General features: G+C 65.9%; 4 protein-coding genes across 4 annotated transcripts; 1 reads left to right on the plus strand and 3 right to left on the minus strand.

Annotated features, from left to right (window-relative positions):
* Positions 1-386: 386 nt before the first annotated feature.
* On the plus strand, positions 387-1,533 carry Q8F55_005475 (uncharacterized protein; the record flags this gene model as incomplete). Its single annotated transcript, XM_069353964.1, has 3 exons — positions 387-445; positions 730-870; positions 924-1,533. 3 exons carry the CDS (start codon positions 387-389, stop codon positions 1,531-1,533), a joined length of 810 nt encoding a protein of 269 aa, XP_069208606.1.
* A 2,976-nt stretch (positions 1,534-4,509) lies between these two features.
* Positions 4,510-6,822, minus strand: Q8F55_005476 (uncharacterized protein; the record flags this gene model as incomplete). The annotated part of the gene is made up of 1 exon (XM_069353965.1): positions 4,510-6,822. The coding sequence occupies one exon, from the start codon at positions 6,820-6,822 to the stop codon at positions 4,510-4,512; it is 2,313 nt and encodes a 770-aa protein (XP_069208607.1).
* Positions 6,823-7,318: 496 nt separating this feature from the next.
* On the minus strand, positions 7,319-9,512 carry AAT1_3 (aspartate transaminase aat1; the record flags this gene model as incomplete). Its single annotated transcript, XM_069353966.1, has 11 exons — positions 7,319-7,482; positions 7,530-7,953; positions 7,991-8,104; positions 8,157-8,399; positions 8,444-8,518; positions 8,611-8,709; positions 8,765-8,772; positions 8,904-8,960; positions 9,147-9,166; positions 9,212-9,248; positions 9,386-9,512. The coding sequence occupies 11 exons, from the start codon at positions 9,510-9,512 to the stop codon at positions 7,319-7,321; spliced, it is 1,368 nt and encodes a 455-aa protein (XP_069208608.1).
* Positions 9,513-11,071: 1,559 nt separating this feature from the next.
* On the minus strand, positions 11,072-12,883 carry Q8F55_005478 (uncharacterized protein; the record flags this gene model as incomplete). The annotated part of the gene is made up of 4 exons (XM_069353967.1): positions 11,072-11,603; positions 11,651-12,203; positions 12,265-12,577; positions 12,722-12,883. The coding sequence occupies 4 exons, from the start codon at positions 12,881-12,883 to the stop codon at positions 11,072-11,074; spliced, it is 1,560 nt and encodes a 519-aa protein (XP_069208609.1).
* Positions 12,884-13,000: the final 117 nt, after the last annotated feature.

The raw sequence follows: 13,000 nt of genomic DNA on the forward strand, positions 1-13,000 counted from the left end.
TCCAACTCTGGTCTAACTAGGTGCGGCCTGCAAGGCGGGCCGAATGACTCGAGTGAGGCGGGGCGAGCGAGGCGGACGAGGAGGCTGCAGGCGGCGGCTCAAGGCGCAAGGCTTGACGCCCAAGGTCTCACCTGCCGTTGGCTGCCGCCGGATACTAGCTATTGGACCTGATCCGGTAGTCTTGACGTCGATGCCACTCGTCCTCCGTCTTGCTCGCTGCCCTTGCACCTGTTGCTAGCGTCAAGTGACCCATCCCATCCCATGCCAACAACCGGTCCTCCCTCCCCCGACAAGGTATAAAGAACCCACTCCCACTCCCTCCCACTTGTCTTCTCTCATCGTCTCTTCTTTCTCCCGTCCATCCCTCTCCTACCCACTTAGACACAATGAAGGTCGCCGTTCTCTTCGCCGTTCTCGCCGCCTCGGTCGTCGCCCAGAAGGTCGAGTGAGTATAGTCCTCCCCTCCCCTCCCCATCCCAATCCCATCCCCACCACCGTAGCAGCACCGGCAACTTGGGCAGCCATGCTACCAAGCCTGCTTGGCGGGACCAAACCGCCATGTCTCGCAAGGACGGCCAAGCCAAGCCAGCGGCCACCGCCAGTCAGGTCCGGTGCCACACATTGTCCATGCCATGACGACACCCTTCCGACGCCGGCTTACTCGGCCTTCCTTCCATACGCACCCGCTTTCCCACAACCCACCATGCACCCGTGCTAACCATACTCCAGCCCCGCCACGGTCCCTCCCGGAATCCAGAACTGTTCGCTCCAGGCCGCCACCGCCGCCGGCTGCTCGTCGCCCTTCGACGTCCAGTGCATCTGCGTTGACAAGAAGACCGAGTTCACCAACGCCGCCACCCCCTGTATCATGTGAGTAGCCAGCCGCACTTCCCCTAAAGACTCTTGTCGCTAACCACCACCAGTGCCCTCGGCGGTGACGCTCCCGCTCAGGCCATCGCCCTCCAGGGCCGTATCTGCACGGACGGCTTCGTCGACACCGCTCCCCCCGCCTCGTCGGCTCCCCCCGCTGAGTCGTCGGCCCCCGCCTCGTCGGCCCCCCCTGCTGGCTCGTCGGCGCCCCCTGCTGGCTCGTCGGCCCCCGCCTCGTCGGCCCCCCCTGCTGGCTCGTCGGCGCCCCCTGCTGGCTCGTCGGCCCCCGCCTCGTCGGCCCCCCCTGCTGGCTCGTCGGGCCCCGCCGCCTCGTCGGCCGCCCCCTCGGCCAAGCCCTCGGCCAAGCCCTCGACCGGCACCGGTGGCGGTGGCTCGGGCGGCGGTGGCTCGGGCGGTGGTGGCTCGGGTGGTGGTGGCTCGGGTGGTGGTGGCTCGGGTGGCGGTGGCTCGGGTGGCGGTGCCGGCGGTGCCGTCTCGTACGCCGTCCCCTCGGCCGCTGCCTCGTCGGGCGCTGCTGGCTCGAACGCCACCAAGGCCGAGGCCAACGGCTCGGGTGCCGCCCCCGTCGCCGGCTACGTCGGCCTCGCTTCGACTGCCGTCGTCGCCGTCGCCGGTGCCTTCCTCGGCGCTGCCCTCTTCTAAGCGACTCCGCATTAGTAGTAAACCGTTTCCTGTTCACAACGGACTCTTCATCACCCAGTCGTTTTCCACCCCTATTTAGTTACTTGCCATGACATATGGACAATTCGAATGCACGCATAATTGTGATGACCGCGGCATTGAAGGCGATCACACACGGCAATGGTGGCGGCGACGGCGACGGCGACGGCGACGACACTGACTTGTGTTCTCAACGATCTCTTCTCAGTGGCAGTGGCTGTGCACTCTAGCGCGGAAACGACAGGGAACGTGGGTGCGGCTCGATCTCGAACGGGCTGAAAGTTAGATCGATGCCGCCCGTTTTCCAACACAAGTTGTTCAGCGCAGCGCCGCCACATTACGAATGCGCAGGCCAGTGCTCTGGGACTGGCTGCACTGGGCTGGCAGCGACCGCGACGACGACGGCGGGGGCGTCAACACCAAGCCAGCACCGACCTCGACACCGCCAACGAAAGCAACGCCAGTCCACCGTCCACCGCATCATCAGTGTGCCACCGTCGTCACCGTTTCACTCGCCCCGTAGGACCACGATCACAGCCAGCTCCAACAGGCGGTCTGCTGACCCAATGTGAAATTAACCAGCTGCCCACCGCGGCCCAACTAACCGCTAGTGGCATTTCGGCACGCACACCTGCGGCGCGCGCCTGCCGATGTCATCATTCCTGTACGACCGGAACTAGCTGGTAACGGCATGTGATGGGTGACTGTCTGGGCAGTTTGGTAGATGGAGCGACCAAGAGCAGGCAGGTGATCAAGCCCGCCAAGTGGTCGTGTTGAAACGGCGGGCCGGTGGAGTGCCGGCAAACGGGAGGGTGTGTGGCGCGGCGCGGCGCGTGCTGGCTTATCGAGAGAGTGGCGCAGGCGTGCACGGCCGCTGTTTGGCAGCGGTGGTCGAGCAACACCACCACACAGACCGACGGCCAGCGGACCCTGCGCTGCAGCCTAGTGCCTCACACGGCTCGCTGCCGAGCCCTGGGCGGGCAAGTGGAAGGGGAAGAAGGTTTCGCTTGTTGTGGCTCTTTTGTGGCGGCCGAGGCTGGCCTTGTTTCGGCTGCTGGTTGCTGATTGCTTCGTTGTTTACTCTTTGTGGTCTTTGTTTACTCTTTTTCTGTGGCTGCTTTCTACCGAGTGATTGTCTACCGAGTGATTGTCTACCGAGTGGCTCGTCGCGACGGCTGGTCAGCCTCGTGGCGGGTGCGTGGCGCCGGGTATGTAAATAGCTCTGTTTTCTGCAGATCACGATTCCAGCGTAGCCAGCCTACTTGGCCTACTTGGCCTGCCAAGGTGCTGCTAAAAGCGCACCGAGGCGCTAGGAGTGCGGCGAGCTGCATAGTGCCCACTGACTCCGGAGGTTAGGCGGTGGTGTGTTGTGGCGGACCCGGTTATGCAGAGCTCGGCACCAAGTTGGCGGCATGGCGGTTTTGGTCGCTCTGTTGGCGGTTTCGTGCCCGTTTCGTGCTCACAAAAGACGGTCTTGCGCGGCGACTGCCTGTACTTCGCCCCACGTCGCGGCCATGTCGCGTCGCCTCGCGTCGCCTTCCCCCAATTGCTCGGCAGTCGTACTCGGCGTACTCGTCCCTCGACCGGACAGCGGCGCTCAAACAGAGGGTCGACGACGCCGCGAGCGCGGAGGTGTACACCCTCAAACACACGTGCCCTCGCCTACCATTCACAGCCCTCACACTGACCGCCCCAAGCTGGAGCGATCACTCGCAGCGGCGAGCTCGCTCACCCTGAAGCCGCCGCCGACACAGGACTGTCTCACCCGCCGCGCTATCTACGCATGATCCGATCCAGAACTGGGGGCGGCTGTTGCGCTGCAGCCGCGGCTGGGCCACTTATTTGTGCCTGTGGCGGGGGTGACTGACCTCGAGACTGGTGGGCATTCCCGTTGATGATACGTGTGGCGGCGGAGCGGGTTGCTTGCACAATGTGGCACTCTCGGCTCGTGTATCTTCAACGAGAAGAGCCAAGAGGCCGGGCAGGCGTTGCTCGACGCGCTCCGCTCAGTTGCGCCACACTCTGCAGGGCGGCGTGCCCTCGCCGCTCGACCACCGCCAGCGCCGCTCGCTCCTCCCGATGCAGTTGCTCGACAAGCACGCGCACCCAACTCGCAGGTGTTCCACGTACGCCGTAAGTCGGGCTCGGACATGCGCCCGGCGCCAGACACGGCCGTCATGACCCGCATCCGCTGCTCCACGATTGTTCGAGAGTCAAGTCTGTGCCACCCACACCCTCTGCGTCCTCTTCTCGGATGGAGAAAGAGCACCAGATCGCCACGAGGCGTCCATCCGCCACAGCGACACGCGACGGCTCCCACGGATCTCTCACCACATCACGAGGCACGCCCAGAAATCAATCCCCGGCCCGACCCGAGTCTGTTGACACGGGGCGCTCTCATGCCCGCCGTGTGAACGTGACGTCTTGTTCTTGCTGCATACCATTGCGACCAGGGCGGGCGTACCAGGTGACCTTTGGGCGGGCAAGTACTCCTGGCAACGGGGTTTGGCGCGTCAGTGGCGGCGCCGGCTCTGCATTCACCAAGCGGCCACAGGCTCTGCATTCACCAAAGGCAGCGCCGTTGCCCGCGATGTTGCTCTGCCCCCCCGCCACAGTGCACGCAACAACCGCTTCCTTCGGAACATGCATGCTGCTTATCGCTCCCGCGGCGGAGATAGCGAGAGACGAATGGGGTAATGCCGCGGCGCGGGGTCTTGATGAAACGGCGGGGGCGGGGGGGCGACGGGGATGGGGCGACGTGTATGTTTTTTGTTTTCGCTGTGGTAAGTGAACCTCGATCTTAGCCGTGTCCTCCGCAGTGGACAGTGGATACGGGCCTGGATAGAAGCCACAGCGGTGGACGTGGTCCTGGGCGAGGCTGCTCGCGCTTGACACTGGCAGCAATCTTCTGGGCGAGGCTTGATACGAACTAGCCCGATGCATACTGAACGCTACTAGCTACTCAAAGTCCTCGGCGCGGAGCACGACCACGCCCTTGCCGAGCTCGACCTCGCGCCGCAAGCCGCCCAGCTCGACCACGTGCCGGCCCCGCGCGCCCTCCGCGACCGCCTCAAGGCTGGCCTTGACCAGCCTCCTCCCCTCCCACTCCATATCGACGCGGACCCCTGGCCTCGCGAGCAGCCCCGTGACCCTCCCACTCCCCCACGCGCTCGGCAGCGCCGGGAGCAGGCTCACGACCCCCCACTGGCTCTGGAGCAGGCACTCAGCCACGCCGGCCACGTAGCCGAGGTTCCCGTCGACCTGGAAGGGCGGGTGCGTTGAAAAGAGGTTGGGGTAGAGCCCGCCGCGCGTGGTGAACGCGTGCCCCTCGTCCTCGTCCTCGTCTTGTGTCGGCATCGACGCGGGGCGCGTGATAAGCCTCAGCGTGGTGTCGATCGCGGGAACGTCGCGAAGGCGCGCGCGCAGCGCCACTTTCCACGCGAGCGCCCAGCCCGTCGCGAGCTCGTCCTCCCTCTCGTCTAGCCCCCGCCCCGCCGCCGCGAGCTGGTCGGCGTCGCGCAGTGTATTGCCGGGGTACACGCCGACGAGGTGCGACATGTGCCGGTGCGGCGCTTCGGCCTGGGCGTGGTTCTCGGCCCATTCGGGGAGGAGGCCGTCGGCGCCCGGCGCGACGCGGGGGAGGCGCGCGACGAAAGCGCGGGTCTCCTCCACGATCGGGTCGGTAACCCCCGCTGCGGCGGCGATCTCGAGCAGCGCGTGTCCGAGCTCAGTGGCCAGGCTGATGTCCATCGTCGCGCTGCGCGTCACGGCGTGCCGCGTGGGATCTGAGCCCACGGTAAACGTGTTCTCGGGCGACGTGCTCGGCGCCGTGGTGAGCACACCGTCGTGCTCAAACACCCAGTCGAGGACGAACGCCATGGCGTCGCGTACCGGGCCCCAGGCGCGCGCGGCAAAGGCCACGTCGCCGAAGCGCACGCGCTCAACCAGGGCGAGGCAGAGCCACGGCCCAGCCATCGGCCACCACGCCCACTGGCAGCTCGAGTGGCCCATGCCCACGGGCGACGAGTAGGCCCAGACGTCGGTGTTGTGGTGCGCCACCCACCCGCGGGTGCCGTACATCCTCGAAGCCGTCTCCCTCCCCTTCACCGCCAGCCCCTCGATCAGGCCGAAGAGCGGCTCGGCGAGCTCGCCCAGCCCGACGGCCTCAGCCGCCCAGTAGTTCATCTGCGCGTTGATGTTGATCGTGTAGTTGCTCGACCAGACGGGCCGCGCGGCCCGGTTCCACAGGCCCTGGAGGTTCATCGCGGCCCCGGAGCGCGAGCCAGCGATGAGGAGGTACCGGCCGTAGTTGTACAGCGCGGCGTGGAGCGGCGCTGTGGGGAGGACGAGCGCCGAGCGTGCGTACAGGCGCGAGTAGTCGGCCTCGTGGCGGCGCACCACGCCCTCGATATCGGCGAGCGCGGCGTCGACCCGCGCCAAAGCGGCGGCAGCGGCAGGGCGCACGTCGGACCCAGGGGCGGTGTGCGCGTCGACGAACGTCGTCTGCGCGGCGAGCGCTAGCGTGAGCTTCTTCACACCCCGCGCGGAGCCCGGCCCCGCGGCCACGCCGTCATGCGCCATCCCGAGCACGGCCGCCGCGCGCATCGCCTCGCCCGGCGCGTCGGACCACACGACGGACTGCGTCGGCTCATGCGGCGGCGGACAGTCGCTCGGCGCGCGCAGCCCGGCCACGAGCCGGCCCTCTGCCGCTGGCACCTCCACGCTCTTCAGCGGGCTCTCGAAGGCCGCGTCGACGTCGAGCGGGGTCTCGGCCTCCAGGCGGAGGAGGAGGATGTTGTCGGGATGACTGGCCACCGTGGTCCAGGAAACCCGCGCGCCCTCCACCTCATAGCTCGAGAGCACGGCCCCGGCCTCGAGGTCAAGTGCGCGGGTGTACGCCTTCACCTCGGGCTTCTCCCCCCTCCCAGCGAGCCGAACCGTGAGGCGGAGCGTGCCGAGGGGCACAAAGGCCTGCGAGTACGTCCCCTGCACCCTCTCGACCGCGCGCGTCGCGTCACTGTACCGGCCCTCGAGGACGGCGGCGCGCGCCTCCGCGATGGAGGCCTGCGCGACCTCGGGGGGGATGTCGGCGCGCCGCTCGTTCAAAGGCGAGCCGGACCACAGTGTCGACTCGTTGAGGCACACGCGCTCGTCCCACGGCTCGCTGTGCACCATGGCCCCGAGGGACCCGTTGCCGAGCGGGAGCGCCTCGACCCAGAGACTGGCCGGGCTGTCGTAGCTTAGCGGGGGGAGGGGGGTGGGTGCGGGCATTGTGTGTGGGGGGGGGAGGTGGGGAAGAGCGCGGGGAGGGGATCATATCTTGGGCGATTGCGGGGGCTCGGGCCGAGTAATCTCGGGGTGGCCGGCCCGAGGGGATCTCTTGTCGGGGGAGGCGACGACACACTCGGATCGCGCTGAGCCGAACGCTCGACCCGCTGCCCGCTCCCCGTTGGTGTGCGACTGCAACGCGCCCCCGGGTGTGCTCCCGGGCCGAGACTGCGAGGCCTTGCGCGGCGTGGCCCCATGGGCGAGACCGGCGCGTGCAGCCACACCTGTGACCCACCCCGAGCTCACGCGGGTCAACATGGGCCGTCGGGCACAGCCCACCTCCCGCGGCCTCCCGCGGCCATGACCCGCTCCCCCGACGCCCTCGCCTGACGCTGCGCGTCAGGCTCGGCGTCAGGCCCACCTCAGTGTCCTACACCATGCATAACCCAGCATGAACTCTACAATGTTTTACTGCTAAGATCGTGGCAACAACCCCCCATTACATGTGCGCCGACGGCACAAGGTCACCCTTGACAGCCTTCGACACCGAGTTGGCAAAGTAGTCAATGTTGTGCTCATTCAACCCGGCCATCGAGATACGGCCGTCCTTGGTCATGTAGATGTGGGCCGACTTGGCCAATGCGTCGACCTGCTCGGGCGTGACTGTGTGTGTCAGGGCTGGAACTAAACAGGGCACACTCCGCACTCACGACCAGTGAACGAGAACATGCCAATCTGCGACTTGATGTGGTCCCAGTTGCCGGGCGTCTCGAGCGCAACGAGCTTGTCGTACAGCGTCGAGCGCATGGCGATAATCCGGTCGGCCATCTTCTTGACCTCGCCGAGCCACTCGGTGTAGAGCTCGGGGCTGCCAAGGATGGTCGCGACAAGCTGCGCGGGGTGGAGAGGGGGCGACGAGTAGAGAGGGCGGATGACGCGCTTGAGCTGCGACAGCACACGCTCCTTCTCCTCGACCGACGAAGTCACCATCGAGAAGGTTCCCGCACGCTCGCCGTACAGACCAAGGTTCTTGGCAAACGACTGGCAGAGCATGATCTGGTGGCCCTGCTCGACAAAGTAGCGGAGGGCAAAGGCGTCGCGGTCGACGTCACCCGAGGCAAAGCCCTGGTAGGCCTGGGACGTTAGCGGACGCGCGGGCGTGAGCACTCACCATGTCGAAGAAGGCGAGGTGCTTCTTGGCCTTGATCAGGTCCGAGAGCTCCTTCCACTGCTCCTTGGTAGGGTCGACACCGGTAGGGTTCTGGGCGCAGGCGTGGAGAAGGATCTGGGGGTGTGAGCATGACACCGGGAAACGCACGCCGGCACGTCGCACTCACAACCGAGCCCTCGTCGGCGTTCTGGAGGTCCTCCTTCATGCCGATGAAGTCGAGGCCAATGTTCTTGCGGTCAAAGTAGCGGTAACGCTTGACGGCGAGGCCGGCCTTCTCGGCGATGGCGGGGTGGGCACCCCAAGTGGGGTCGGGGAGGAAGATGGTGTGGGGGCCCTTGTAGAACGAGGCCACAAACTCCATTCCGATGCGGAGGGCGCCAGTGCCCGAAATGGACTGGACAACAGCGATCTGGCAGGGTTAGTCACGCACACTCGGCCGCAGTAGCCACTCACGCGGTTCTCAGCGAGGGGCTTCGAGTCGGCGCCGTACGCGAGCTTGGCAGCGAGGGTGAGGAAGTTGGCAAGGCCCTGTGTGTGTTAGCGGGCGTGCGAATGCCGACTCGGTGCGTCACTGCGGCGTCGATGACTCGCAATGCGTCACTGCACTGCACTCGACTCACAGTGATGGGGAGGTACTCCTTGTCCGAGCGCTGCTCGTGGAGGATGTCCTCGGCCTTGCGGACAGAGTCGAGGACCCAGGGCTTGCCATCCTCGTCACGCTGCATAGTCAGTTGCCGTCATCGATGCCACCGCCGCGGCCTCCGCCGAACTCACGTAGGCACCTGTGTGTGGTCAGTGCGAGTACTAAGGGTGCCACCGCTCGACAGCCGCCGGCAACAGACGACACGGGTCGCCGTCGGCTTCCCGAGCGCGTCCGCTGCCGAGCGCCCACTGTCTGTCCATCAACACTCACCAACACCGACGTTGATCTTGTGCTTGGACGGGTCGCGCTTGAAAGCGTCGGTGACACCTGTCGAGTCAGCACAATGTTGTGGTGGCAAATGCATTAGTCGCGCGACCCCCGGGCTAGAGCGCAAGGCGCGTGCGGCCGACTCGGGGTGGCCCGGCGGCTAACGCCCGCGTGTGGGCTCTGCGCACGACGCCACGCTTCAACCCGGCAGCAGCCGCGGGGGCAGCTCGAACGAGCACTACTCACCGAGGATGGGGTCGGCGGGGCTGCACAGTCAGCATGTCACCTAGCAGATGCGAAGCATGGCTCACCCCTGGGGGACGGCAGACCAGAAATTTGTAAACGCAGCTGGGGGGAGGTGTGAGCGTCGGGTTCGAGCGATGGAGCCCTCGGGTGTTGGTGTCGGGTGGGCGCTTGAGCGGTCGGGAGCCGCAGTTACGCGCGCTGCCCGTGCGCTGGCTGTTGTGCGTCCAAGCCGTACTTACCCATAATGTCGTCTGGGAGGTAGTTGCGGGGGTGCAGGTCTAGGGGGTTGATTGCTGTAAAGTGACCGTGAACGTTTGGAACGTTGTCGTAGTGGTTTGGGTGGTGGTGATGAGACTGGAGCGGCATCTTGGAATTATATCGTCGTGGTTGGTTCGGCTAGCGGAGAGTTGGTGGGGGGTTGCGAGTGGGGCGGCGGCGGGGCGGCGGGGCGGCGGCGGGCCAGCAGGCAGGAGGGCAGGAACGGCGCTGAGTCGTGTCCGGACCGGTAAGGCGGGGTTGGGCAGTGGGAGGGAGGAAAGGCCAAGGGCTAGAGGGCGACGACGGCGGCGAGTGGGTGACGCTGGCTGGGCGGCGGGTTGAATGACGCGGGAGGGCGACGGCGGAAGAGCAGAGGAGGAGGGAAGGCGGCTGCGAGGGAAAGAGAGACGACGACTCAGAGGCGATTAGGGGTAATGTAGCCTCTCCTGGCTGGCTCTGTCGCCGCCGCTCCGGGTATTCTCTCTCTGTACAGCGCGCGTCTCGGAACGCGCTGCGCGACTTGCTTGGCCAACCAATTCGAATACAAAAAGGGACAATACCCAATCTCGCGCGCGACACGAGTAAGAGCGCTTGAGGGCTGCCTCGCGGTTTGGTTTGGGCCCCCACGCATGCATTCGACTCGACTAGGCGCCAGATGGTTATCATGCAGACGTCGCCGCGTTGTTTGTGCTCGCCGCTGCGTCCTTTGATGCAAACAGCGCAAAAGTCCCGATTGACTGACGGGCGCTGGCATTGTTCTAGTCGTCTCGGCCGTCGCCGTGTCGCCTCTGCCCCTCTCCCCCTCTACCTCGCCAAAGGCAAAGTTCTGCTCGCAACCCTCGCATGCATGATACCAAACGCGTCGCCAGAGTGATTTCGAACGGCTACGGGCTACGCGCGCGCGCGCGGGGCGACAATGCATGGCCCCGCCCGCCCGCTGTTATCGAATCCATCGTTCCGACCCATCCGGTCCTTCCCGACCAATCCCACTCAACCTCCACTGGGCCGGCTGGGGCGGCAACACTCTCACCCCGCATGCCGGTCACCCACCCACAACGACGCGCGACGACTGCTCAATGCCTATCAGCCATGACCTCCTCCAACGCCGCGACCACCACCTACTTCCCTCCGAGAGGCTTGCTTGCCTCGGGACATCCCTCACATCCCTCACCGCCGTCTATAAACCGCGCAGGGTACTAGTCTGGCATGCACACGACCAGCCCACTACGCGGCGCTTGTGTCGCCTTGGTGGTATTGTTGCTTTTCGAATCGTCGTCATTGCTTATCCGCTGGGTTCAATATTCGACGGCGGGCCGTGGGTCGGTCATGGCTCAGACAAGGCGGGCAACGCCGCCAACCCCGGCCGACGCCTAGTGGTAGCACATGCAGCACAATGTGTGCAGCGTGCAGCGTGCACATTGTGCTGCGAGATGCGTCGACGTTGTGCATGGCTCGCTGGGGGCGTCGACGTCGTGTTCCGCGTTGCACTGCCAGGTTTGGTGGGACCGGCCAAGTCCGACGGCGCGTGGCGATCTCCTGCGTGGCCCATCCTGTGGCGTTCAAAGGCCGTTGTCGACACCACATTGCAGCCTCTACCAGCAGGACAGCGCCGCCTTCTTGGAGGCTGCAGCACTCACTGAGCGTTTGACATTGACCACGGGGATGCATCACAGGTGGCTCTCCTCGGCACCCTTCAGATCGTGGCTCGAGGTGGTGTCCTCTGCCTGCTTGCCCTCCTTCCCCTTGGCAGCCGCCTTCTCAGCTTCGTCCTTCTGCTTTTGACAGTGCGCTTCGTGTTGCTGAATGTACCGCTCGCGCTGCCTAGCAACAGCCTGCGCGCCGCCCTCACCCTCCCACACCCGCGCCGCAATCTTCCGTAGCAGCCCGTCGTCGCCGAGCTCCCCCATCCGGTCCGCCATCCAAGCTCCCAGAGACGGCGGCACAGGGCCGGCCGCATCACCGAGGAACGACCTCCGGAGCCGCCACACACTGTCGATCGTCACGAGGCGGTGCGGCCCGCCGACCAGCGCGCGGAGGTAGTGGTACTTCCTGCACTTTTTCACCTGCGCCGCGAGGTCGCCCCGCCCGGCCGCCACGAACAGGTCGCACAGGCGCAGCTCGTCGCGCGACGGCCCCTCGGGCCCATTCTTCCACAGGTAGTTTGTCGCGAACACTTCGGCCAGGGGCGCGGTGTATGCCCTATGATATGGTGTCAGATTGTCCCGGGTAGAAGCGAGGCCACTCACATCTCCCAGTCGATGACGCCGCGCACGCGCCCGTCCTCTGCGAGGAGGTAATGGTCCCCGTTGTCGTCGTTGTGGCAGATGTACGTCGGCGCCGCCTCGGCCATCTCGGCGCAGCCCTGCACCAAGCGCCGGGCCTCGAGATGGACGAGGTACATCGCCACGGGGTCCGAGGCCACGGGCCCCCAGCAGTGCATCTTGTCCCCGTTGGGCGGGTAGATTGCGCCCTGGTCGAGGAGCCAGAGGACGTGGTCGATGCGCGCGAGCCACGCGGTGGCGTTCGTGCCGAAGGGGCCCATGGCGCCGGCGCTCCAGAACACGGGGTTCACCGAGGCCTGTAGCGGCCCGACGGTGACTTGGTCGGTCGAGGCGGGGGCGAGCGCCAAGCACCCGATCTCGGTGAAGGGCTTGGACGTGAGCTTGATGTAGAACGCCGCGAGGTCGGGCAGGATGACGCTCTCGAACACATCGGTCGGGTCGTCCCACTTCTTCGTCTTGAGCGCCTTGTAAAAGGTGATGCCTTCGACGTGTTCGACCAGCATGAAGACGGGGTGGGCTAATGTCAGCCGCTCTCCTCTCTCCTCTACGCACTCGGGCTGACGTTGGGTGGCAGCCACGCGTTCGGCACGAGCCCCGGCATGACGGAATGCAGGCGCGCAGCGTCGCGACCTCGCGCTCGACCACGGCGCGGCGCAGGCTCTTGGGCCAGTAGTCTTCCATCTTTACGCGCGCCTGCCACACCGCGCCGTCCTCGAACACGACGGGGAAGTGCACGTTCATGCTCCCGTACTTCCAGGTGGCGGCCTGGAGGTCGGCGTCGCGCAGGCCCTCCGGTGCGGGGGGGAGGTCGAGGCGGCTGCGGACGCCTGGGCGGAGCGCCAGGGTGGCAACTTTCACAGGTCCAGCCGCCCCCGCCACCGCGCCGATGACCTGGTCGATTAGTATGGTGTCGAAGGAAGGCGTTACTTACCCGCGCCGCGCGCATGTACACCCCCGTGCTGTTTCAATCCCTCCGCTCGGGGGTTGGACCCTGGAGCCTGTCCTGCGCGTCAGCCTGTGCAAAGCTGCACCCACCTGCAGGATGGAGAAGCACGTGTCGTGCTCGTACCCGAGGTGGAGGGCACATCCTTGATAGCCGCAGCAGAAGCATGGGCCAAGCCCGCCGCCGTCGACGAGGGCGAGGTTCGAGCAGTCTTGGTAGTGGCACAGGCCTGGGCGGTCTGCCGTGTCGAACATTGTGTGAGTGGAGGTTGGTGGAAAGTTGAAGGAGGAAATCAGTGAGAAGCTACGCAGCTGCACTGGCCTCCGTGATGCTTCGATGCCAGCGCTCTCTTGGTTCTCAGCCGTCGCTCG

The sequence above is a fragment of the Vanrija albida genome (assembly GCF_041260175.1).
Source record: "Vanrija albida strain AlHP1 chromosome Unknown contig_4, whole genome shotgun sequence".
NCBI classification, from domain to species: domain Eukaryota; kingdom Fungi; phylum Basidiomycota; class Tremellomycetes; order Trichosporonales; family Trichosporonaceae; genus Vanrija; species Vanrija albida.